This window comes from Myxine glutinosa, chromosome 9 (genome assembly GCF_964187855.1).
Source record: "Myxine glutinosa chromosome 9, kmMyxGlut1.1, whole genome shotgun sequence".
Taxonomy (NCBI): domain Eukaryota; kingdom Metazoa; phylum Chordata; class Myxini; order Myxiniformes; family Myxinidae; genus Myxine; species Myxine glutinosa.
Genome location: NC_136269.1, coordinates 19,658,045 through 19,685,356, shown reverse-complemented (window position 1 = coordinate 19,685,356; position 27,312 = coordinate 19,658,045). Strand labels below are relative to the sequence as shown.

At 45.4% G+C, this 27,312-nt stretch overlaps 2 protein-coding genes across 4 annotated transcripts in view; both read right to left on the bottom strand.

Moving 5' to 3' along the window:
- Positions 1-10,502: 10,502 nt before the first annotated feature.
- Positions 10,503-15,847, bottom strand: LOC137435604 (uncharacterized). Its single transcript, XM_068129520.2, has 3 exons — positions 11,779-15,847; positions 11,405-11,628; positions 10,503-11,241 (listed from the first exon to the last, which is right to left on the bottom strand). Exons 1-3 carry the CDS (start codon positions 14,134-14,136, stop codon positions 10,710-10,712), a joined length of 3,114 nt encoding a protein of 1,037 aa, XP_067985621.2. The 5' UTR covers positions 14,137-15,847; the 3' UTR covers positions 10,503-10,709.
- Positions 15,848-24,186: 8,339 nt separating this feature from the next.
- ASTE1 (asteroid structure-specific endonuclease 1) overlaps positions 24,187-27,312 on the bottom strand; it is a 47,658-nt gene continuing 44,532 nt past the window's right edge. For all 3 annotated transcript variants that reach the window (XM_068129518.2, XM_068129519.2, XM_068129517.2), the window contains one exon: positions 24,187-24,476. The gene's annotated coding sequence lies outside the window, so the exon portion shown is untranslated. The remainder of the gene's footprint in view (positions 24,477-27,312) is intronic.

Below are 27,312 nucleotides of genomic sequence, written 5' to 3'. Positions count from 1 at the left end.
TACTGATTGTTGTTTACAGACAATGGGACTAGGGAATGGGGGATTGGGGATAGTTGGGGAGTATTGGGGAAATAGGGGAATATTTACAAGCGGATATGGAGGCCAAATTCCATATTCGCAACAATATATTAAATAATATATATGTTATTATCTATATTATATTAGCCGTCGGTGATTCTGTCTGTCTGTCCGGGGGTGTGGCTTACTCTGTTTAGAGAGTAGCTCCACCCATTCTGGGAGAGGCTTCATATAAACAAATATCCACCATTTTCTTAACTCGCATAGCTTTGGGGCCTGTTTTGTAGGCCCGTGGTGTCTTGCTCTCTCTCCGTTTTATTTCAACTCTAATTCGATATATCATTTCATTTTTCACAGTAGCTAACATAGTTTTAGACTCGGTTGAAAAAAAAAAAACCATGAAAGTTTCCGTTTATAGAACGAATTGAATTCTCAAAGGCCTGTGATTTCAAAGCCATTGAGTCTCTCTCATGCCTTTATCTCCAATCTAACTCACCATCTGATTTCATTTTTATCGATGGTTTTAGACTCGGTGTCAGCAATAATTGAGAACATTCATGCACACGTGGGAAAATGCAGAGATATATTTTTAAAAATCGCGCCACGATGTATCATACACCGCCCAAAATGACAGACAGAAACATGTCGACATATATGAAAAATTCGCTTTTTCTTTTCCGTTAAGATATATTACTTTTCCGTTTGATCATAGTCGTCACAAAAACGTCAACAATGATGCCGACATATATTTCTTCGTTCTTATTTCATTCAACATTATTATCCGGAAGTAAAGGTTCACGTGTTCATTTCATGTGTGCAAAAACAAACTCCATTTCATGTGTGCATGGACGTGTAATTCACATCTGTAAAATATACTAGTACCCGACTGCAAAGCCGCAATGAGCCGGCGAAGCCAAAGCCTCTTGCCACTATTTTACCCATCACTGTGGCATCAGTAGGTTAGGTAGTTGGTAGTAGATAGGTGTAGTAGGTACCGTACCTAGTTCAAAATGACACCATTTGCATTCTGGATGAGATTAAAACTTATAAAATCTCCTTGATTAATTCGGTGAATTCCGTCTTAACTTCGGATATTTCCGGCCGTGAAAAACTATCCCCTACGGCCGCGAGATTTCTAAAAAATAATTCTTCGTCAATTTTAGAATAGTTGACGCCGTTTTCAGCCTCCGAAATGTGGTAAAAAGCTTTTTTGAAATATTTTTTCAAATGCTCAAATCTCATTGGTTCCGGTAATTGGTGACGATTTTCGTTGAAGGTAACCAGGGCCCGTGTAGTGGGGCAACTTAGCATAACAATTGTGCATTTTGGGAGGAAAGCACCAAATTTGGTACACTAGTAGACTATCATATTATGAAAAGATCTGGATATTGGACCATCTCAGATTCAGAGATTTGATTTTTGCAAGATTTCGATTCGATTGGGATCGAAGAGAACACCTTCTTTGTCTTCTGTACAGTGAAGTTTCCAGCCCTGAATTCTCTGGCTACATCTGGGTGCTTCATTGGGAGTGCAACCATGTCCCTCAGGTGAACAGGGACCCACCTGGCATAGTGGGTGTGGTCTAAGGCATGGAACCATGGGACCAGTTCCGTCAGGGCATCAAGGTACATCGTGAATGAAGCCTGCCGCAGAGAACGCACGTAGACATCTCTAGTTCCAGCACAGTTGCCCAGTACTGAAAGTTGGGAATGTCTTCTCCTCTCTGGTGACACCGGTCTTCGAACTCAGGCAGGTCTTCTGCATCATCAGCATATGTCATACAGTGGCGTTCATACGCACGGTGTTGCAGGATGTGCAGTGCCGCTGCAGTGATTTGATGAGCTCTTCTTGTGCGGGTGACGTGGGCAGCTCGCAGGAAGGAGTCGGCCGTCCCTGGCGTTGCAATCTCAGCTTGCAAATCTGCAAAATCTGCAAATCTTGCAAAAATCAAATCTCTGAATCTGAGATGGCCCAATATCCAGATCTATTCATTATATGATAGTCTACTAGTGTGCCAAATTTGGTGCTTTCCTCACAAAATGCACAATTGTTATGCTATATTTAGCTTAGCTGCCGGACTAGTGTGGGCCCGGGGAACGAGGTTGGTCTTAAAGTATTTTAATTACAAATTAGAAGTGCATAAGATTGTGAATCAAACAAAGACGGGTGAAACAAACTCCTATTGAACTTTTTCGCAATTTTTTATGCATACTTGCACATCCGGAAGATGGCGGCCTCCATTGAGTGATTTGGTTTTTGAAATATTTTTTCAAATGTTCGAATCTCATTGGTTCCGGTGTTTGGTGACGATTTTCGTTGAAGATAACCAGGGCCTAGGTTGGTCTTAAAGTATTTTAATTACAAATTAGAGGTGCATAAGAATGTGAATCAAAAAAAGACGGGTTAAACAAGCTCATTGAACTTTTTTCAATTTGTTAAGCATACTTCCTCATCCGCAAGATGGCGGCCTCCATTGAGCGATTTGGTGCGTCAAAGCTTCGAAATTCTCAAGGGATCCAGCAAAATCTGGCTTTTCAACATAATGCGTACGCGTTCATTCACCACACCGGGTTCACCAGCTATAAATTAACAGGCGGGAAATTGCTGAGAGTTATTTCGTTCGGAGCGATTTATACACCGCCCAAAGGGAATTTTTCACCGAGAAAACGAGTGAATTCACCGAGCGAATGTCATCGAATTTCACAGAGTTTCAGGAAATTACGGAGAGATATTTCTTCGTTTTTATTTTATTAGTTACCAGCAGAGGTGAATTGTGAGGAACAGAAATGAAAAAACGAGATGTGTGTGTGTGTGTGTGTGTGTGTGTGTGTGTGTGTGTGTGTGTGTGTGTGTGTGTGTGTGTGTGTGTGTGTGTGTGTGTGTGTGTGTGTGTGTGTGTGTGTGTGTGTGTGTGTATGTGTGTGCATGTATGTGTGTGTATATGTGTGGTTGTGTATATGAGTGTGGGTGTATATGTGTATACGTGTGGGTGTGCACGCACATACATTCACATGTTATCAGAAGTAAATACATTGTGTAGATGACATCATTTGTGCATCTGATAAATTGCCAGTAACCATTTTGTGAAACTGAATGTGCAGGTGCAGCATCTAACTCAATATGTCGAAATGTCACACACGTCCATGCCCGTGGGATTCCCACGGGTGACCCCACTAGTATAAATATATTATATTATTATATATAATACGAGAGACCTTTGTTAGAGGACATGGGTTTGATTCCTGGTCTGGGCATGTAATTTTCCCACATATATCTATTTAATTATTTAATCCTGTTCATTAATCTAATAATTATATATATATATTTACACCCTATCATATTTACATACAGCATCTACCTATCTGTTGGCTGTTGATGCGACTTGCTCGCAGGACAACAGTCATTGTGCAGCTTCACATCGAAAATGAGTTTATTTCCTCACAATTTGCCTCACACCAATCCCATCCTGACATTTCTGGGATCTTTTCCATTACGAGGCGTCACTTGGAGCGAAGTGGGAAGGCTCTCCAAGAGAGACCGTTCCCACGTGGCTATACATAGAGCGGTTATCAGCACACGGGCACAAATTCCACACGTTTGTTCGATACTTAAGGAGCTTGAAGGGGACCAGGTGGGAAACCACAACTATCCGAGGTTGAGTGGTGCTGATCCCCATTTGAAAGAACTGGCTGCTCACGTTATAAAGTGACACTGTGTTGTGGTTGAAATGGAGATCAACAGAGTCGATCATAAATATCCATCTTTTTTTTTAGGAATTTGAATGTTGAAATGTAACGGGGCATGTTTCCAAGTAATGCCAATACTCATGGTGTATGTAATGACAGGTACCTACAGAGGTGTTTCTCTCAAAGAAGAAATGATGTTCCTGTTTATCAAGCAGTTTCACTTCATTCGGGAAACACTCGGCAAGGGTCAACCGAGATGTGATGATAGGATGGATTGCAAGCGGCATTGGAGGCCCGATGGCGCATGGAACAATATCCAACAAAGGTGTCTGCCCTCTACCTCAAGACTGAGTAAGATGGGGTGTGCTGGGAAAGGGCCGCCCCACTCCAACCGCTCAAGTCACAAATACACGCTTGTTTGAGTCCAACATGTGAAAATGATTATAATGTTGCGGTTATGGCCTGCACTGGCACAATGTGCTTTCTGTTCATGTGTAAAGTTTTATTTTCCTGCTCCTTTAGTAATCCATGCCAATTGGTAGCACGTTGCTGCAGTGCCCATGGAAGGTCACCACCTCGATGAATGCGTTGCACATTGCGATGGACACGGATGGGGGTTGCTCTTCGTGACGGTGGAATCTGGAACCAAATCGTTGGATTTCCACTTCACCGAGGCTGTCGATTTTCCTCGGTCTTGAATGGAGAGGAAACCATTTTCAAACTAGAACGGGCACTCGGTAGAGCGCATACCTTCGCCGCAGCTACTGTTCTGTACTTGGCATGGGAGTGTAGGGAACAGAACAGTGAACAGTTTTGACCTTTTCGTGACCTTGACCTTGACCTTTGACCCGATTGCTCCCAAAATCTAATCAAATGTGTCCCGTATAATAACCAATCATCCCACCAAATTTCATGCAATTCGGTTGAATACTTTTTGAGTTATGCGAATAACATACACACACACAGACACACAGACATACAAATAAATACACAGCGATCAAAACATAACCTTCCGCTTTTGCGAAGGTAATTACGTTTTGGATGAGAAACCCTTGTGGAACTGCACACGCCCGTATTCCAAAAACTTTCCTTCCAAAACGATTCGGAAATTAAACAAATGACCAAATGCGTTCGAGATTTAGGGCTGGCGGATTCGGTGGCGGGATGGTTTGAGCCTGCGCTCCAGGTCTCGGACAAGTCGGTGGTTCAAACCCCGGCTGAGTCGGACCAAAGACTTTAGAAATGGTACATGGTGCTCCCTCGCTTGTGTGATGCTCAGCATTTAAAAATCAAAGAGCAAGGAACGAACGACTATAGGTTGGCAACCATTGCACTGATTGGACCCAATGGCCTCTTCCTGCATCATTGTTCCTTGGAAAACAACTCCTATTATTTTTGGGGAGAAACACTAATTTCTCTCTATTCACCTTCTTTTTTTATTCCTCTTTCTCCCGCTTCTGGAACAAACTCCCTCACTCTCTTCAATCCCACTCCTCCCTCCAGGTTTTCAAAACATCTGTTCACCACCATCTCTTATCTTCCCCCATCCAAAACCTTGATCTTTTCTACCCCTGTTAATTCACCCAACATCCACTTTTTTGAAATTCCGACTTCTTTCCTGGAAGTTATTGCAGTGTCCATGTGTTTTATACCTCTAACAACCCCCCCCCCCCCCCGCCCTTCCCGTGCTTCCACCCCCCCCCCCCAAGCCCTCTCCCTCCCACAGATCTCCCGATGTCCCTGCTCTCAAATGTTGTACTTGTGTGCTTCCCTCTCTCCTCCCATCTTGTCTCCCGCTCCCTTAATCTTATGTTTTATGTGTCAGTTTGTCTTTTCGTGATTAATGTTAGCTCTTGCACGAGCCTCGATCTTGTATACAAAAAAAAAAGACAGCTAGAGACCTAATCCTAAATCTTGTACCACAGGGTGATAAGTCATACTGTGTGGCGCCTTCCAGTGGTTTTTCCCTATGGTAGGTTGGATTTGCTTGTCTACCACAGGGTAGAACCACGGACGGGAGCTGTGCAAGGCCGTCTGCAAAAGGGAAAACATTTATGAACACTTAGTTCTTTTCTTGAAGCCGTTAGGCAATCTGTTACTTGTGCTTCAGTGCATGGTATTTTGAGCTACATCAAGTAGTGAGGGAACACTGGCTGACTATAGATTGGAGATGTGAGCACTCGCCTCAAAGCTTTCGAATCTCGCACGTCCGTCTGCGGTTCGAATCTCGACTCGGCTAGAAACTGTTGCCCTGTTGTTTCGCATGGAGGGTGGTGCATCGTTGTGTGCACTGTCCATCACATGGACGTTAAGCTGGAGGACAAAAAACGGAAACCACCTTTAGAGGCCATTTTTCCCCGCACAGCAGGGGTTGGCCTTTTTTCAGACACTGTGGTCCCCTTTTTTGAAGCAATGTTTTACAGCCGGATGCCCTTCCTGCCGCCAACCCTGTTAGTCGCCTCTTGCGACACGCGGGGAATTACCAGTGAACTGGTACTCAATTTGCCGACCTCGGAAGGATGACAGGCTCTTCACCGATTCAGCGAGCGACCGGGATTTGAACCCAGGATCCTCGGATCCCAAGCCGGCACCCTAACCGCGAAGCCAACACCAGGTTTAAGCTGGAGGACACACCTCCCAAATTTTTTTTTGCCCAAAATCGCCTTCAGCTGGAACGCCAGGGTTTGCCCGCTGGTTTGTAAAAAGCTTGGGACAAAAATGTTTCCTGGCTGCCTCCACAAAATGGGATTGGGGCTTTTAAAGAATGAAGGTGTGTTGAAAAGTAATGCCTCCTATGATGTTTCTCCAAAACCGGTAAAGATATTCAAATGAAACAAAATGCAGGCCGCACATTACTTCTTCCCACCATTGGGTGCAAATTTTGTCATTCTGACACTAGTCGTCTCAGCGCTACGTTCCTCAAGATGGCAGAGAGCAGCATTGAAACGTGAAGCACTGGAGTTGGGATGGCTGGATACGACTGGAGATGAGAGTTTGGTGCACCAATACGATCCTTAAAGTAAGAGACGGTCGATGGAGTGCCGCCACAAAGGATCACCGGCCCAGACGTGGGGCACGGTCAGATTTTCGTCTCTTCCACAAATTGAAGGAACACCTTCGTGGAGCACATCTTTCTTCCGACGATGATTTCAGGGTCCCTGGACGGCGGCGCTGGTTCAGTAATCAGGATGCAAAGCTCCATCGTAATGGCATCACAAGAACTACTTGAACAACAACAAACAACAACATGCATTTTAAGGCCATTTTCCCTGCTAGAGCGGGGGTTAGCCTTGCGGTCCCCATGCCAATCTTCTCCATTTTGCCCTATTTTCTGCATCTCCCCTTGTTAACCCCCTTGCCCGCATTTCTTCTTCCACCATCTTTAGCCAAGTCTTTCTCGGTCTTCCCCGTCCTCTACTTCCTTCTACATTCATTTCCATCACTTCTCAACCAATCAATTTCATCCTTCCTCAACACATGACCAAACCATCTCAACCTGTTCCTCTTCACAGCATCCATCACAGGCTCTATTCCCATCATCTTTCGCAATTCATCATTTCTTCCTCTCTCTCAACGATACTCCGCACATCCACCAAGACAAGAACTACTTGTCTACCATGCACAAGAACTACTTGAACATCGGCAGAAATGTGTGGACCGCAGTGGTGAATATGTTGAGAAATAAACATACACCGTAGTAGAATAAAGATTGATGTTCGTATCTGTCTTTTTCATTCGAATATCTTTACCTGTTTTGGAGAAAACGAATAGGAGGCATTACCTTTCAGCACACTTTCATAGTACATAGCGCAGTAGAAACTAGTGCAGCAACAATTTTTGTGTAGGGGTTTTGATGTATTACCGACGATCGTTTTCCAAAATATATTTGGCTTGTTGGCTGGAATGCAAATGCATGGCCAAACCCTGTAGCTTTCCTTTCTCCCAGTTCCTATTCTTAGTGGAAGCTGGAGTGCACCAAGACCTGCGACCCAGTCTTGTTCCAAATCTACATCGACGACTTCTCAAATCTCACACTTCCTCTAGGAGCACAGTCAAGGAACCCACCTATTTCCATGGTCCCTTTCCTTTCCTATGCAGCACGTGGCTGTTGGTAGCACCACTCACTGGGGGCATGGCTGTGCCACTGATGCGGGACACTCTTCATGATGCACTTACAGCAGGAATTGGTAATTTGTTCAAGGTTCTGGAGATAGCTCACCGACTCTTCATGAAGGACACCGTAGGGTCTTTGACGTCCACCAACGAATGCCGGCAGACAGGATGCCTAGTTTAACCTCCATCCGAGGAATGGCACACAGAATTGATGACTCGTCCGGGCTGTGAAACACCAGCATACCAATTTATAACTGGATCGGGATTTCAACCCAGGCTAGGCAACTCGGAGGCGTGTGCAAACATTTAGGCCATCCTGACATCCCATTTCCATGGTCAGCCACTGAAAGAGGTTGTTTCTTAGATCTAGGCCTCACCATCAGCCATGGCCTTTCTTGGGCCAACAACATAGCATGGCCTCATGTCCGCTACATACTGGACATCTTCCATCATTCCTAGTATGGCCGAGTTTCCCACATTTGGGAAAATCACAAATGTCAACCTGCCCAGAGTGCAATGGATAGGCATCACCCTGAGAGTAGGGCCTTAATGATCACGGTATCTTCTACCCACTCATTCCTTCTTAAACTAGAGCTACTCAGCATATAAGGCCTTTCCTTTAGCCCAATGGCATACTGCTCTCCCCTATGGTTGGTGCCCCAGCATGACATCTGTCTCCATGGCAATCTGTGGAATCTAAAGCTCTTAACATTATTAGAACCTCCCTCTGCCCTCAAATCACATGACAGGTTGTTGTCCTGTTTTTTGTTTGTTTTTAAACCAACACTCATCTGGTATAGGTCCTTCTGCTCCGTCAGCCCACCGAGCCTCGCCACCTGGTCCTTGGTGCACTCATTGTTCCTGGTTAAAATCGCAAATTCCAGGCAGGCTGCACACCTTGACTCTTTTGTTCCTCTTTTTCTCCCAGCTGTGAAACTACCTTCCAGAGGCTGTTCTAGCCCACTCTTCCTTCCAATGCTTCAAACTAGTTGTGCGCTATCATCTCACAATATTCCCCATTGCTACCTGTGATCTTTATTATCTCCATGAGCCCTTCCTAACCCACTTCCTCTTCCTCACCAGTTGCTGTGTTGTCATCCATCCTCTCCTGTTCATTCATGCTCTTGCTTAGTGTCCAGGGTTTTGTTGCGTTTGCCCACGGTCGGTTTATACTCTCCATCACCGTTCTCCGCCACGAACAAAAAACAGCACAACAGCATTGGTCAGTGTGGCAACTTGATGCCGTTATAGAAAGCCCCATTTAAGAGGAGGGGGTGAGAGGGTGGGGAAGTCTAAAAGAAAACATTCCCAAAGTCATCCCACCCACACAATACGATATGAACTCTGGGTGCACTGTTGTTCCCAATAATTTGATGCAGGTGTGAAATGTGCCTTGGAATGAGAACGTCAGCTCTATAAATGAAAAGCCACACCTGATACACGTCAGAGTTTGACAGATTAGTGACATTAGGTAGACTAGCAACAGTACCCTCCCTACGGATGGGGCTTCAATTGGGAGGCCCAAATGAAAAGGCAAAATATTGGAAATTGAAGGCTTTTTAAATTTTAAACGATTTATATAAACATCCGTTGAATCATATCACACGCAAATCATCAAAATCTAAACTATTTGTAGAATTTCAACAAAAGCCACATCACTGTTCATATCGGTAAATATTACTCCATCAATTGGAGTTTGGAAAAACTGGAAAATTGGAAAAACAATAGAGCCTATTTTACTCCAGGGAGTCCCAGGATTACCCACCCAAAATTTCGTTGCGATCGGTTCAACCGTTTTTGCGGTACCTGGGAACAGACGGACGGACATTTGGTGAATTATAGAAAGATTGTATGGAGGACAGATGCTGAATGTGTCCAAAACCAGAGGAAAACCCACGAAGTGAGGGTACCACGTATGCACTATCTGCATTCCCTTGTGGGTTTGTATTTGTCGTGAGCAAAACAAATTATTGATCCAACAATGAGTTTGTAATTTGTTCATGGTTCCGGCGATAACTTGTCCACTCTGTGAAAGGGACCATCGGATATTTGACGTTCACCAACGACCAGTGCTGGCAGTCGGGTCCTCCGACTTGATGCCTTTCTGATGAACAGCACACACATTGATGCCTCGCTCAACCTGCGAAAGGTCAGCATGACAGTTTATAGTTGAGTTGAGATTTGAACCCTGGTGAGACAGCTCATGGGAGCGTGCATGCATCTCGGCTATCCTGTCGGCTCAGTGGTTGTTGTGAAAAAGCTTATTCATTCAAAAACAATATCTGTGGTTCAGCTGTAGAGCGACGTGCATCATTCGATCATTCCGATTTTCTGCCAATGAGTAGATTCTCACTTTCTTTAATTTGTGAATTCAGCCAAAGCTGAGCGGTCAGGTTGAGCCTGTTTATTCCTACAACTGGAAACCCTGTGACCCAAAACAGATTTTTTTGTTTTTTGGAACGCTGGTCACATTTTCCCTCCAATCATCATGTAGCTTTGTTTAAGAATTCTCCATGGGTAGGCACTGCTTTTAGTAAGGGCATTTTATGAGATATTTCACAAATCTGTTAACTAAATTGTTACCAAAAAATTTCTTCACCAATATGTTTGTAAAGGTGTGTAATAACATGTGTTAAAATGTTGAAGTTCAACTCCCGTGGGAAACCCAGAAAAAAAGCTGTTGAATTCGGGTACCGAAAAATTATTTTCGAGAATTTTTATTTTTTATAATCGGCCCTTAAGTAACTTATGAGGGGTCAAATAAGGGTTTTTCATGATTCTGAGTTGATTAACATTTATATTTTCACTTTTACATTTACACACAAAGTAGCTTTTATTTCACATACATATATAATACTCAAGAGTTATTTCTCATTCACAATGTCAGAAGTTTCAACAGTCATTGTCTATGTCTTCTTCAGACTCAACAACATCATGACTGCAGTTTCTGCATGTAATGCCATTACAGACTCCACAGGCCGAGATGCACGTGACCCCATTCTTCTTGCAGCTGCATCGCCTGTTGCTGCAACCTCCATGACAATTACAGCTCGTGAACTGCAATAGCTCCTCAGGAGCCGTGGGGTCCAGTGTTGGAACTGGCTCATACCCATGCACACCTATTGTCCATCCATAGTCACTGGGGTTCAGAGACATGCTCTGTAGAAGGATCCAGTCCCGGGTATGCAGGTAGGCACGGAGTGAATGTTGTGCAGCTGCACCCTCTGTTGGAGGTAGAGTCTCTGGTTTGATCACTCCTGCCGCTGCCTTCCTTGAGAACATGTACCGAATTTCACCCAATGTAGTATCTCGTCCATGGTAAATGTACTTGAAAATCGCAGTACCAGCCTGAATCACTGTTTCCTTGGTGGCTTCTGTGTCAAGGAAGATGTCGATGTACTCAGCCGCGTCCCCTTCACAAAACCTAAAAAAAAGCACCAGGTCTATGTCAAGTAAAGTATAATGTAAAACAGAAATAAAATTATTATTATTTTTAACATTTATACTATGATGACAATGATTATAATTATTATTATTAGTAGTATTAGTATTATTTGCCGACGTAATAGTAGTATTATCATTATTACCTGGCAAATAGAGTTGTTTTCCCATGACCAGCGATTGCAGAAACCGTATCACACCCCGTGAAGGCGTGACAGAAGAGCAGGTAGCTCTTCTGTGTTTCGGAGAGAGATTCTTTGATCTTTCGGACGTCATAAGAGCCGTTTGATGTGGTTAAGAAGAGTGGATGGTGGCTGTCTGAGCTATGGTGCACCAGCATTACCAGCACGTCTGCATCTTCTGCCCGCACCTGAAAATATAACATGTACAAAGCATAATGAACCATTCAAGAACAGATTTAACTTTTCAACAGTGTGAATTCTCTTATTTTTAAATTACCCCATCTCCCCCTGGGCTCCATCCAATAGTTATACTAACTGAAGACACAAATGGTACTGACCTCAACAGAGCCATCTGAAGCAGCAGCCAATGCCTCTCTCACAATTGAAGTGTCAGCATCATTGTCACACTGCTCCACAGTGATGTGATGTTTTCGGAAGGTTGAAGAGAGAAGGTGGATGAGCTCACTCTTGTTATGAGTGTTGTCCAGAAACTTTGCTCTTGGGGTCCAGTTGGACATATCCGGTCGAATCTGGAGATTACAGCAGGAATTCTTGGTACGCCGGATGTGGTCGTGATCTTTTGGTGATCTGCTGTAGCCATCAAAGACCACAATGATCTTCTGGGAGCAGCGGCCCAGATACTGCACGTAGCTCAGGTAACTGTTGGCGATCTCCTGCCAGGTCTGACGTTGTTCCCACTTCACCATGTAGACAAGCCATCCGCCATCAATTACGAGGGTGCAGCTGGGTTGGTTAGTCAAGTCAAGTGGATCAGTTAACGCCTTCAGGCTTGTATTTGAAAAGTCTGCCTTGTTTGTCTTGTTCATCTTCTGATCTTTGTTGCTGAACAGGGACAATGGGAAGGGAGTCAGCTCATACTGTAAGCTTGTCTCAACTGTCATATGCCGCTGGGCGAAAATGATCAGTCGGTTGAACAACTTTAGTGAGTCAAGGTGAATCTTTTTCTCGTTGACCAAGGGAAATTTTCTTAGTGATGATGGGGCTTTTATCTTTGACTTGACATCCATGGTCGACGTCACTGACTGTCCATCCAGCTTGATCTGCATCTCCATCCCAACTTCAGCTGCTCTCTCAGCATTGACTGCGTCATCTCCAGTGCTTGTGAATCCTGTTGAGAAAGACACGAGCAACTCCTTGTCTCTATCGTTGTCGAATGGCTTGATCTCCTCAAACCATTTTAGGACAAGTTCAACTGCCTCTGCATCTCGCTTCATCTGTGTCTTGGCAAGGTCTCTGTGGACTGGAACATGTTTACTGACGTCCTCCTCCATCCGCCGGTTGACATCAGACAGGTGACTGAGGGTGAGCACCCAGCATTTGTGGCCAGAAAAACTGTTTCTCATTCTTCCTCTGCTCAGTCCACCTTGTGACTTGGCTGCCTTCATTAATATCTGCTCAATGCAAATGTCACACCATGTGCCGGACCACTCATGACTTGAGTAACGGACAACGTGGTTCCCGTGGGCAGTGAGACGTTCTAAGGTGTCTTTGTAAGCAGGCAAAGTTTCTAGTTCCTTCATGAGTTGACAGTACAGCCGTGCGCCCTTGGCATACTGATGATGGCCTGCAGCGGCAAAGATGTGAAGCATCTTGGTAACAATGCAGGACAGATGCCCATTGTGGTCTGCAAGTCGCTCGGTTCTGATAAAGACCTTGATCACATCTACCATGTGGTGGTACTCCACCCAGAGTGCAGGTGTTCTTCCTCCTTTTGCGAGTCGTTTGAAGGTTTCTTCAAACCTTTGCTCAAACACTGGCACTACTGGGTCTGAGTGTCTGGCTCCCATCTTCCCATCAGCCACCTTCTCCATGAAGGTCTTCATGTCACCACGCTCCTCCTCAGTGAAGGCAAGTTTCATGATGTGTTGATAGATGGCTGCATCGATGAGGAGGTGAACACGGATTGCCTTGTCAAAACATCCTCCATCCATGATGTGGTTGGCTGTCGTACTTCCAGGATAGATCAACTGGATCACATCTAGTAGTCCAGAATCTTCCATGATGTTACCCATTGATCCAAGATAAGACTTCAGCAGGTGAAAACCACCCAACCTTGGAATGACGGGTAGATTTGCCTGCTTTATTATATTCACAGCCTTCAGCCAAATCGGAAGATCAAAGGTCACTATAGCGACCCCAGCGTGCCGTATGCACGCTTTCAGAGTGGTGAAGATGGTGTTGAGGTCATTAGGGTCTCCTTCAATAACTGGGAGGAACTCGATCTGTGTGCTCTGCTTTGCATCATTAGCATGGATTCTCTTCATCCAGCCATTCCAGTTGGAGTGTGGGAACTCAGGATCGTTGGCTTTGATCACCCACCCCGCTGCCCAGAGTGTGTCACCTGGAGTGAGGAGTGGCTGATCATGAGCCAAGGAGGAGGAAAGCTCAGCGAGGGGGAGAAACATGATCGCGTTCGTTCCTATCTGTTTCCTGTTCGTAAATGGAATAATCTTTACTTCAGTTCCTCTCAGGATCTTAGCTTTGTCGAGTGCCTTCAACTTCACCCGGGGGAAAGCTGCCGTTGTCTGTGGATCTGGCAAAGGTGGTGCCGGAGAGGTGACTTCGATCCAACCCATTGAGTGAAAGGGAGTGTTTCCGTGAATAGAGACAATGTTTAAATCTATATTGTCTCCAACAAACTGAGTGACTGCATTGTTGGTTTCCCCAACCTCCATAAAGAAGTAAGATCATTACTTGACAATTCACTTTCACTGGCTGGCACTTTGGCTGTCATCACTGATTGATCCTCAAGCGCAGCATCAACCGCAACCTCATCATTGATCTGTTCATCGGTTTCCTCCACAATGGTGTCAAGAGTGCCAGAAGTATCTGGAACATCATCTCCACTCCTACTATTAAGGAAGCAGTATTTGTAGTTTTGTGTCTCCGTGTAAGACTCAGTGTATCCCAGCCGGTGGAACTTGTTGAGCATCCATTTTGACCCAAATCTATGATCAAGTTGTATGGCAAGCCCCATTTGGTGTGGCAATACTCCAGACCGAGGTCGACAGGCCTTAATAAAATTCTGCCCCCAAACGGCAACTCTTTCGTCTGTCTTGACAATCGGTCTCAAGAACATCTGAAGGCTTGCAGGAACAAGTGTCAGCTGACTATCGATGTCAGTCATACTGTGTGTGGTGGGGTATGACTTTGGACCTAAATCAATCAAGGCAATATCATTGAATATGAACTTGAGTGCCGTCTTTATGATCTGAGTCTTCTCATCTCCATGGTCAAGATTAGCATGATGCTCTCGCAGAATATTGTCGGTGCCATCTTTGAGACAAGAGTACATCTGCCCTTCTTTCCTGTGTTGTGAAATACAAGGTGTCTTTGTATTTCTCTAGAAGTTTTATCTTTAGCCAATGCTTTGAATAAGAAAGGCTCTTCTCTGGTGACTGATCAAACTCCTGCAGCTTTTCATGGACTTGGTCCATGTTCATTACCCCATGCTCTAATTCTGAGTCTAACCATTCGCAGAATTCAATAAAAACTGCCTCTCGCTCCTCATCAATACTCCTCTGTCCTCTCTTCCTTTTTCCTTCCTCATCAGTCTTGGACAAACTGTCACCTCTCGCAAACATAAGTTTGCATCGCAAATGGTACAGTGTTTCTTCTGCTACCAAGTCGTTGATCCCTTCCAGGCGTCCAGTGACTTCAGTGCCCCAGTCATCCCCGCGACTCCGTGCTGTCTTCAGCAAGCTTGCCTTCAGTGTATCTGCAGTCAAATTATCTGGCACTCTGTATTTCTTTCTAGCTTGTGCTGGATTATTTTTGTAGAGCTGGGCTGGTTGGTTGCAAAGAATGCATACATCCTTATACAGGAGGTCAACTGACTGTGATCTTCTAGAACTGCAGCCAGTTGATGAACTGAACTCACAAGTAGTGCGTCTTCTCTTCAACTTTGATGACTCTTTCTCTGCCTTTGATGCTTGAGCTGACGTCTTGGTGGTTGCAACAAAGTTGTTGTACAGATCATTTTTACACTTCTGGTGGTACCTCAGTTTTCCTTCCTTTTGAGCCTCCTTCATACGTTCCACAACAGTAACATTTTCGACAGTTTCTGCTTGTTTCAATAAAGTTGAGTATCCCTTTGGAGTTGCCTGTATGAGCCTTTCAGCTGGTGTATCCGAGCGTGCACAGATGAAGCAATTGAGCACAGGTGGAGTAACGTCTTCATCCATATTGCTAGACTCCATGTCCTGCAAAGTAGAAAATGAGATATATTTAGAAATTATTTTTCCACAAAGGAGTGTCTGTGGTGAAATATAAATGTTAACAATCAACTCAGAATCATGAAAAACCCTTATTTGACCCCTCATAAGTTACTTAAGGGCCGATTAAATAAAATAAAAATTCTCGAAAATAATTTTTCGGTACCCGAATTCAACAGCTTTTTTTCTGGGTTTCCCACGGGAGTTGACCTTCAACATTTTAACACATGTTATTACACACCTTTACAAACATATTGGTGAAGAAATTTTTTGGTAACAATTTAGTTAACAGATTTTCATATGTTTCCCTTTCTATTTGTTGAAAGTTTTGTGTCAATCGCTGAAGCTGTTGTGGAGAAAACAAAAAAAAATCAACAGCGAATGAAGGTAAAGCAGTGAGGACCTCGGCCAATGTTCCACAACATGGTCAAGGATGGTTGTGGCCGCCTATTACCAATTATAGAGGTTAATTTGTCCTCGATTATGATGGCAACCTGTGAGTACTGTTTAGTTGTTCATTCATTCATTCATTCATTCATCCAGCATGTCATGGTGTGACATGACCGTAGCAAAGTCATCTCCTTTCTAATACCTGGTGTTGGCCTAACGGTTAGGGCGGTGGGCTTGGGATCCTAAGGTCCTGAGTTTGACTCCCGCAAAAGTAATGCCAGGTGGGGTTGACTCAGCCCGTCATCCTTCCGAGGTCGGAAAAATAAATACCAGATAACTGGTTATAGAGAGGCATTGCATCAGCGGTAGACACGCCCACAGAAAAATGATGCAACCAGCAGCCGGGTGGCTGCACATGAACCACCCACCATCTCCTTTCTAGGTCGCTTGGTCGAGCTCTGTTCTTCGGACAGGCCTATGGGTTTGAGTAGCCATTTGACGTATCTATTTATTTTCTATATACACGTACATTACCGACATGAATGCAAGGTGCGCAATTGCGTCTGAACTGGGTAAACATTGTAACCACAGCACGTATAATGCTGGTTGATATCTCATTTAAGAGCTCTTGGGTCCGGACAATGCAAGCAGGGTTCTAAAAAGATCGATACTCATGCAATTTCGAGGTTTGTGCATTTTGTGTCGAGGGTGCGCATGCGGGAGGTGTATATGCTGAGTCGCTGGTTCGCACACCTACAGAAGGGGGAAAAAAACCCACAAACCATTCGGTTAATTCTATCCTACGTATAATTACCTTATTGTCGATTTACTTCACCGAGAAACCTGAGCAGTCAAGCAGTCATTCATCAATCAACAGTTTGTGATGATTATGCCGTCAAAGGACATTCCTAGTAAACTCCCAAAATATTCCACACTCCATTGGAAACAAATTCCTTTAGAATAGCACGGTGGAACTGGGCAATCTCCTCATACTTACATACATACATATATACATACATATGTTTCCATCACGTTTGTCTTTGGATGAAAGCTTGTGTGGCGCACGGTGTGGAAACCTGGAGTTCAATCAAGAAGTGCAAGTCACTGGAACATTTTCACCTGTACAAGCACAGGTCTCCTGGATCACAGAGAAGGAACATCCCAACATCAACCGTCAAAATGCACCGAGTCGACCATTTTCATGATGAATACACTGGCTTTAATAGAGAAACTTTACTACCTATTTTATAAACACCTTGTTGGTGAATACCTACAAATGGACCATATTGAATGAACTCTATGTGTGATGGACTCGATTTTTTCGTTGCTGTCTAATTCTTGATATGATTGGTTGTTCAAACTGAAAATAAAGTTTTATTTTGGCTGGAATTAAAGTTCCCCTAACCATGAAAATGTTTCGAGTACAAATGCTTTAACCGATTGCATAATCGATCACCACTGGACTTCATGCAGAAACTTGCAGTGTGTGGACAAAAATCACAACACAAGGGATAAACCTTCACTTGGCTCTTCATTACCAACTCGGCACATTTGGAGCACCAAAGACAATTCTCGGCAGCAAACAACTCTTGGTTCCTTTGTGACAATATTCACCTCCCTCTCCCTCACCACACTCTCTGCACATAATGTGCTGATGTAGGCCACAAACGCCACCTGGTGGTAGCCACGATTACACATCCTTTTTCAACTGAATACCTCTATAAAATGTGTACAATTCGAATGTGAGGATATCAAAAAGTTCGTGGTTAGAATGTGAGCATGTCTACAAAGTACGTACTGTTAGAATGTGAGCATGTCTACAAAGTACATACTGTTAGAATGCGAGTATGTCTATAAAGTACGTACTGTTAGAATGTATGTCTATAAAGTACGTACTGTTAGAATGTGAGTATGTCTATAAAGTATGTGCTGTTAGAATGTGAGTATGTCTATAAAGTACGTACTGTTAGAATGTGAGTATGTCTATAAAGTACGTACTGTTAGAATGCAAGTATGTCCAAAAAGTAGGTACTGTTAAAATGTATGTCGACAAAGTATGTACTGTTAGAATGTGAGTATGTCTATAAAGTACATACTGTTAGAATGTGAGTATGTCTATAAAGTACGTACTGTTAGAATGTGAGTATGTCTACAAAGTGTGAACTGTTAGAATGTGAGTATGTCTATAAAGTACATACTGTTAGAATGTGAGTAGGTCTATAAAGTACGTACTGTTAGAATGCGAGTATGTCCAAAAAGTAGGTACTGTTAGAATGTGAGCATGTCTATAAAGTACGTAGTTAGAATGTGAGTATGTCTCCAAAGTACGTACTGTTAGAATGTGAGTATGTCTACAAAGTGTGTACTGTTAGAATGTGAGCATGTCTATAAAGTATATACTGTTAGAATGTGAGTATGTCTATAAAGTACGTTCTGTTATAATGTGAGTATGTCTATAAAGTACGTACTGTTAGAATGTGAGTACGTCTATAAAGTACGTGCTGTTAGAATGTGAGTATGTCTATAAAGTACATACTGTTAGAATGTGAGTATGTCTATAAAGTACGTACTGTTAGAATGTGAGTATGTCTATAAAGTACGTACTGTTAGAATGTGAGTATGTCTATAAAGTACGTACTGTTAGAATGTGAGTATGTCTATAAAGTACGTACTGTTAGAATGTGAGTATGTCTGTAAAGTACATACAGTTAGAATGTGAGTATGTCTATAAAGTACCTACTGCTAGAATGTGAGTGTCTATAAAGTACGTACTGTTAGAATGTGAGTATGTCTATAAAGTACGTACTGTTAGAATGTGAGTATGTCTACAAAGTATGTACTGTTAGAATGTGAGTATGTCTATAAAGTACGTACTGTTAGAATGTGAGTATGTCTACAAAGTATGTACTGTTAGAATGTGAGTATGTCTATAAAGTACGTACTGTTAGAATGTGAGTATGTCTATAAAGTACGTACTGTTAGAATGTGAGTATGTCTATAAAGTACGTACTGTTAGAATGTGAGTGTCTATAAAGTACGTACTGTTAGAATGTGAGTATGTCTATAAAGTATGTACTGTTAGAATGTGAGCATGTCTGTAAAGTACATACTGTTAGAATGGGAGTATGTCTATAAAGTACGTACTGTTGGAATGTGAGTATGTCTGTGAAGTACATACTGTTAGAATGTGAGTATGTCCAAAAAGTAGGTACTGTTAGAATGTGAATGTGCCTATAAAGTATGTACTGTTGGAATGTGAGTATGTCTATAAAAGAGGCACAATCAGAACGTGACTCTGCCTTTTTGAATACGTATGAATGGAACGTGAATCTCTGCAATATGACCAACAAGGTCTGTCCGCTGTATGAACACAAACCTACGGTGTCAACGCATCGGCAGTCCACACAAACTCCTCTCACAAGTCCTGGTGAGCGTCTGCAATCTGATTCCTCTTTCTAGTTTTATTAGTTTTCAATAATTAAACTCAACTTTAGATGACCAAGTTTTATTGCCATACTTTAACTTTAACATTCCTCTTTAGCGTGATGTATGTGGGTCATGACGCAAAGACTATAAAAATGGTCACGGAGATGTGGGAATTAATATTGTAAACAAATCGACCTCAATTACGTAAACACTTTTAAATATAAGTTGATAACTTACTAACAGTAGTAGTTACATTGTGGGTAACAGCGTCGTGACTTATCTTAATCGATATCACTGGCATGGGAAAAATAAAAAATAAAACTTACAAATTTTCCTGAAGAAACATGTCTTGTTAGACCGCTGTGTATACACACAAACATACGAGGGTGTAAACGCTCCAAAAGAGGTCTGACGTTTTAACCTGAAATTAAATTCCACTGAGGAGCATTGGTCCATGGAGGAGGAATGGGGCTATGGAGGAGGAATGGGGCTATGGAGGAGGAATGTGTCCACAGAGCAGGAATGGGTCCATCGAGGAGGAATGGGTCCATCGAGGAGGAATGTGTCCATCGAGGAGGAATGGGGCTATGGAGGAGGAATGTGTCCACAGAGCAGGAATGAGTCCACGAAGGTGGAATGGGGCTATGGAGGAGGAATGGGTCCACGGAGGAGGAATGGGTCCGCAAGGAGGAATGGGTCGACGGAGGAGGAATGGGTCGACGGAGGAGGAATGGACCCACGGAGGAGGAATGGATCCACGGAGGAGGAATGGGTCCAGGGAGGAGGAATGGGTCCAGGGCGGAGGAATGGGGCTATGGAGGAGGAATGGGGCTATGGAGGAGGAATGTGTCCACAGAGCAGGAATGGGTCCATCGAGGAGGAATGGGTCCATCGAGGAGGAATGTGTCCATCGAGGAGGAATGGGGCTATGGAGGAGGAATGTGTCCACAGAGCAGGAATGAGTCCACGAAGGTGGAATGGGGCTATGGAGGAGGAATGGGTCCACGGAGGAGGAATGGGTCCGCAAGGAGGAATGGGTCGACGGAGGAGGAATGGGTCGACGGAGGAGGAATGGACCCACGGAGGAGGAATGGATCCACGGAGGAGGAATGGGTCCAGGGAGGAGGAATGGGTCCAGGGCGGAGGAATGGGGCTATGGAGGAATGGGTCCACAAAGGTGGAATGGGGCTATGGAGGAGGAATGGGTCCACGGAGGAGGAATGGGTCCAGGGAGGAGGAATGGGTCCAGGGAGGAGGAATGGGTCCACGGAGGAGGAATGGGTCCAGGGAGGAGGAATGAGTCCACAAAGGTGGAATGGGGCTATGGAGGAGGAATGGGTCCACGGAGGAGGAATGGATCCACGGAGGAGGAATGGATCCGCGGAGGAGGAATGGGTCCACGGAGGAGGAATGGGTCCAGGGAGGAGGAATGGGGCAATGGAGGAGGAATGGGTCCACGGAGGAGGAATGGGTCCACGGAGGAGGAATGGATCCACGGAGGCGGAATGGGTCCACGGAGGAGGAATGGGTCCACGGAGGACGAATGGGTCCAGGGAGGAGGAATGGGTCCACGAAGGAGGAATGGGTCCAGGGAGGAGGAATGGGTCCAGGGAGGAGGAATGGGTCCAGGGAGGAGGAATGGGTCCAGGGAGGAGGAATGGGTCCAGGGAGGAGGAATGGGTCCAGGGAGGAGGAATGGGTCCAGGGAGGAGGAATGGGTCCATGGAGGAGGAATGGGTCCAGGGAGGAGGAATTGGGTCCACCGAGGAGGAATGGGTCCATGGAGGAGGAATGGGTCCACGGAAGAGGAAGGTCGTTTTATAAGCTCTCTTGTACCTTCTTCATTGCCAAGATGCATGGCATGGGTTGATCGCTGATTGGTGAATCCTTTCCTTCAATCAGTGAATGTATCAGTGAAGAGAATGACTGATTACATAAATGCCTCCTCTCCCTGATATTGATGACTAGTAAAAGTACCCGGTGTTGCCAGGCAACGCTGGGTCCCTACTCCCACCTACTTTCATGCCACGCCTCTATGGTCTCCCACCCCACCCCTCTTGCCTTCTCTCCATACACCCCTCATTCCACCCTACCCCCTACCTGCTCACACCCCACCCATTCTGCTCCCTCCCACCCTCCCCATCCCTACCCCTGCCTCCTCCCACCCCACTCCTTCCCCTCCCTGATCCCACCACACTCCTTCCATCCTCCCACCTCACCAACACTCTGTCCGTAGTCGAGGCCTGTGGAAGAGCAAGTACTAGCTAACACCAAACAGGTCAAAATACAACAGTAGAGAGAGGGGCATCAACATCAACAGCAGAGTTGAAGGCCAATATCGAGGCAGACATGGACAAACAAAGGGAGTGGCGAGGGATGAGGGACATGTGGAGAGGATGCATGGGGTGGACAAAATGGATACAGAAGGAAACTCAGGAGGAAAAACTTGGAAATTTGGAAGGAGGGGGGCTTGGGGTGGGGTAAGGAAAGGACTTAACTGGGGTAGAAAAGATCAGGGCTTCAGATTGTGGACGATCTGAGATGATGGTGAACAGCCGTCTTGAATACCTGGAGGAAAGAATGGGATTGAAGAGGCACGTGTATCATTCAAACACTTTAAACTGGGAGTCCCAAGAGAATGTGGATGTTGGTTCCGCAAGTGGGAAGAAAGAGGAACAAATGAGTGGAGGTGAGCAGTGATCCTGGATTTAGGTGGTTTCACCAGGAGGAGGTGTGCATCCCACAGAAACCTGCTGGTGGGCTAGAGAGGGAGGACAAAGCACGGAAGGAACAGAGGGTCCAAAACCAGAAAGGAGGCGGTGGAAGACAAAAGACCACCGACCTGTCTGCGATGGCAAAGTGATAGGCCCAAAGGCTCAGCTTCATTGTGGGAGATTCCAGGAATCGTAAAGGCCTCGGTTTCCACGGCGTCAAGCTGAGCAAGATATGAGGCTCGGCAGCCCAGAGGGTAGAGCAGTATCATGATCAATATCAAGTATCAATGTGTGAGGAGCTTCCTTTTGAGGAAACGCCCCGCTGAGTACTGTGAGATAAGCGGCGCCATTGGTATGACGTCACTGGTACGCAGAGTATTCTGGGAAGTGACGTCAGTGATGGCACTTCCCCCCAAGCTCAGTGGCTGTGTTAAGTGTTTGTCTCGTCAGTATGTCCGTGTGTGTGTGCGTGTGAGCTCTATTACGAGCCTTAGCCCAAGTATAAAAAAGTCCTCCATCAAGCTGCAGGTGGATGGTCGTTCAGGTGTGCCAAGGAAGGACTATGCCCAGTCGGCGGCTGGCTTTTGAGGCCAACGTTGAAATGCGTTTTCCCAAGAAAGATCATGGCGGATATTAGATTTCAGGAAAGCAAACCTTGCGGATTGTGTAGACATGAAAAACATAAACGTTACCGGGAACGTCTCCCCGAATGCAACAGCCTTCCTAGTCATCTCAATACCTCCATCGTCTGTTCAAGGTTAAAACAGGGATTTACCAGTTGAGCTTCCAGGAGATGAAAACGATGTCATGTACCTCGAAGATAACAAGCTCAGCTTTTCTTTTTACAAATCAACAGCACCAAACAACGCGACTTGTGCACGACCTCAAGCTACGGCAGCGATCAAGTTTCTCATTCCAAATACTGTATAGTGTATACACAAAGGCGGTCACACGAACCTGCCCACAGGGGACCAAGTGTCTTGACCAAGTCTTTTTCCAAGTTTTTTTTCCAAGACCTAGTATCTTTCGTCCTACAACACGCACACGCACATACCCACGTGCACACACACACACTCGCGCACACACACACACTCGCGCACACACACACACACTCGCGCACACACACAGACGCGCGCACACACACACAGACACACACACCCACCTACACACACATACACACGCACACACACAGACACACGCGCGCACACACACACACACACACACAGACACGCGCACACACACCCACAGACACCCACAGACACACGCGCGCGCGCGCACACACACACACACACACACACAGACACGCGCACACACACACCCACACACACCCCCACACACACACAGACACACGCGCGCGCGCGCACACACACACACAGACACGCGCACACACACACCCACACGCACAGACAAACACACGCGCACACACAGACACACATACACACACGCGCGCACGCACACACACAGACACGCGCGCACACACACCCACACACACACGCACAGACAAACACACGCACACACACAGACACACATACACACACGCGCGCGCACACACACACACACACACACACACACACACACACACACAGACACGCGCACACACACACCCACACACACAGACACACGCGCGCGCACACACACACACACACACACACAGACACGCGCACACACACACCCACACACACACAGACACACGCGCGCGCGCGCACACACACACACAGACACGCGCACACACACACCCACACACACACAGACAAACACACGCGCACACACAGACACACATACACACACGCGCGCACACACACAGACACACACACGCACATTTCTAAACTATACGTGTGCGTATAGTTTTAAAATGCTCATTTAAATTGTAACCGACTCATGCTGCTTATTATGGCATGGGTTTCTAAGCGTCACTTGAATGTCGCTACAAATGTATATATCAGGAACGCAAAACGCAATTAAAGCAAGGATACAGGAAAAGTCGTTAAAGTGTAGAAATATTTATTGCAAAAGGCAGTTTTAAAAACAATATTAAAATGTGCAAAAATACAGACAATACGTAAAGATGAATGAACAAAATGAAATCAGGTCCGATGATTCCATCATAAATCTTTGCAACAAAGATTGTCTAAGAGTAACAGAGTGCAAAACGTGGTCAAAATCACGAATCATTAAAATAAAAAAAGAGAATATTCACATTCCTGTGCTTCTTGCACAAAGCGTCCTGGTCAGGCTTGTGCTTCTCACCGCATGGCGCGTGTCGACATCTTCCTGCAATAAACGTGAAACATGCTGAAAAAGCCTGGCTGATAATACGGGAAAAATAAAAACTTCAGCGGAAACCCTCTGGAGAAACGGGTGCACGTTATTGTGGGTAGCCGACTGAAAGAGGAGATGTATATAGCAACCTGGGTGACTTTTATCAAGAGAAAGGAGCAATATTAAAGAGGGAATTGATGTAGAGCAATCCGAGTGGATGTAGAGCAATCCGAGTGGATGTAGAGCAATCCGAGTGGATGTAGAGCAATCCGAGTGGATGTAGAGCAATCCGAGTGGATGTAGAGCAATCCGAGTGGATGTAGAGCAATCCGAGTGGATGTAGAGCAATCCGAGTGGATGTAGAGCAATCCGAGTGGATGTAGAGCAATCCGAGTGGATGTAGAGCAATCCGAGTGGATGTAGAGCAATCCGAGTGACTGTAGAGCAATCCTAGTGGATGTAGAGCAATCCGAGTGGATGTAGAGCAATCCGAGTGGATGTAGAGCAATCCGAGTGGATGTAGAGCAATCCGAGTGGATGTAGAGCAATCCGAGTGGATGTAGAGCAATCCGAGTGGATGTAGAACAATCCGAGTGGATGTAGAACAATCCGAGTGGATGTAGAGCAATCCGAGTGGATGTAGAACAATCCGAGTGAATGTAGAACAATCCGAGTGGATGTAGAGCAATCCGAGTGGATGTAGAGCAATCCGAGTGGATGTAGAGCAATCCGAGTGGATGTAGAACAATCCGAGTGGATGTAGAGCAATCCGAGTGGATGTAGAGCAATCCGAGTGGATGTAGAGCAATCCGAGTGGATGTAGCGCAATCCGAGTGGATGTAGAGCAATCCGAGTGGATGTAGAGCAATCCGAGTGGATGTAGAGCAATCCGAGTGGATGCAGAGCAATCCGAGTGGATGCAGAGCAATCCGAGTGGATGTAGAGCAATCCGAGTGGATGTAGAGCAATCCGAGTGGATGTAGAGCAATCCGAGTGGATGTAGAGCAATCCGAGTGGATGTAGAGCAATCCGAGTGGATGTAGAGCAATCCGAGTGACTGTAGAGCAATCCGAGTGGATGTAGAGCAATCCGAGTGGATGTAGAGCAATCCGAGTGGATGTAGAGCAATCAGAGTGGATGTAGAGCAATCCGAGTGGATAGAGATTGGAGATTGGATAGGATGTGAAGGAAGAGGAGGAGGCCATGCATGAAGAATTCAGCAGGGCAAGTGGTAGGGGAAGAGTATTGATTATGGGGGATTTTAACTTGCCAGGGATGGATTGGGTTCAGGAACAGGGAAAGGGCAGAACAGATGAGGATTTCCTTGATATAGTTCAGGATTGCTTTTTCACCCAGTTTGTAGATAGGCCCAAGGGGGAGTGCAGCGATCGATCTCCTTTTAAGCAACGATCCCAATATGGTGGAGGAGGTGGAGGTCGGGGACCATTTAGGATCAAGTGACCATAACATCATGTGTGTAAGTATTCTGTTAAGAGTTAGAGTTCAGGATAGTAGAGTAAGGCAGTTAGATTTCAGGAAGACAAACCTTGAGGGAATGAAGAGAGAGGTGAGTGATGCAAATTGGGAGAACCCAACAAGAGGGCAATCAACATCAGAGAAATGGGAAAATTTATGGAGCAAATATGTAGAGTAAGTGAGTAGTGAGATAAGGAATGCTATGAAGGAGAAGCAGAAAGCATTTATTAGGTAGAAGGTAGCAGGACTAGAGTTAGATTTATATCAGAATAGGTGTAAGCAGATGCGAGTTAAAGAAATAACTCGGAAAGCCAAAAGAGAGTACGAGGACATGGCGAATAATGGAATTAGATCGGTACGTAGAATCATTGGGGATAGAGGGGTGCATGGACAATGGCATGAATAACAGGTAGCTTGAGCATGGATGGTTCATTGTGTACACATGTAGTGTCAGTGGGAGGGTCTCCTCCAAAGGTGAATGTGCTGTTGGCATTTGCTCATTAATTTGTTCATTCCTTGCAAAAAAGTAAAAAAGCTGTTTCTTCAGAATCAATCAATACGTGCTTGTGTGTGTGTGTGTGTGTGTGTGTGTGTGTGTGGGTGCATGTGTGTGCATGCGTGCGTGTGCGTGTGTGTGTGTGTGTGTGCGTGCATGTGTGCCTGTGTGCGTGTGTGCGCGTGTGTGTGTCTGTGTGCGTGTCTGTGTGCGTGTGCGTGTCTGTCTGTGTGCGTGTGTGCGTGTCTGTGCACGTGTGTGTGCCTGTGTGCGTTTGTGTCTGTGTGCGTTTGTGTCTGTGGGCGTGTGTGTGTGTGCGCGTCTGTGCGTGTGTCTGTGTGCGTGGCTGTGTTTGTGTGTGTGCGTGTGTGTGTGTGTGTGCGTCTGTGCGTGTGTCTGTGTGCGTGGCTGTGTTTGTGTGTGTGTGCGTGCGTGTGTGTGTGTGTGCGTCTGTGCGTGTGTCTGTGTGCGTGGCTGTGTTTGTGTGTGTGTGCGTGTGTGTGTGTCTGTGTGCGTGTGTGTGTTTGTGTGTGTGCGTGTGTCTGTGTGCATGTCTGTGTGCGTGTCTGAGTGCGTGTGTGTGTGTGTGCGTCTGTGCGTGTGTGTGTCTGTGTGCGTGTCTGTGCATGTGTGTGTCTGTGTGCGTTTGTGTCTGTGTGCGTGTGTCTGTGTGCGTTTGTGTCTGTGTGCGTATGTGTGTGTGCGCGTCTGTGCGTGTGTCTGTGTGCGTGGCTGTGTTTGTGTGTGTGTGCGTGTGTGTGTGTGTCTGTGTGCGTTTGTGTGTGTGCGTGTGTCTGTGTGCGTGTCTGTGTGCGTGTCTGAGTGCGTGTGTGTGTGTGTGCGTCTGTGCGTGTGTGTGTCTGTGTATGTGCGTGT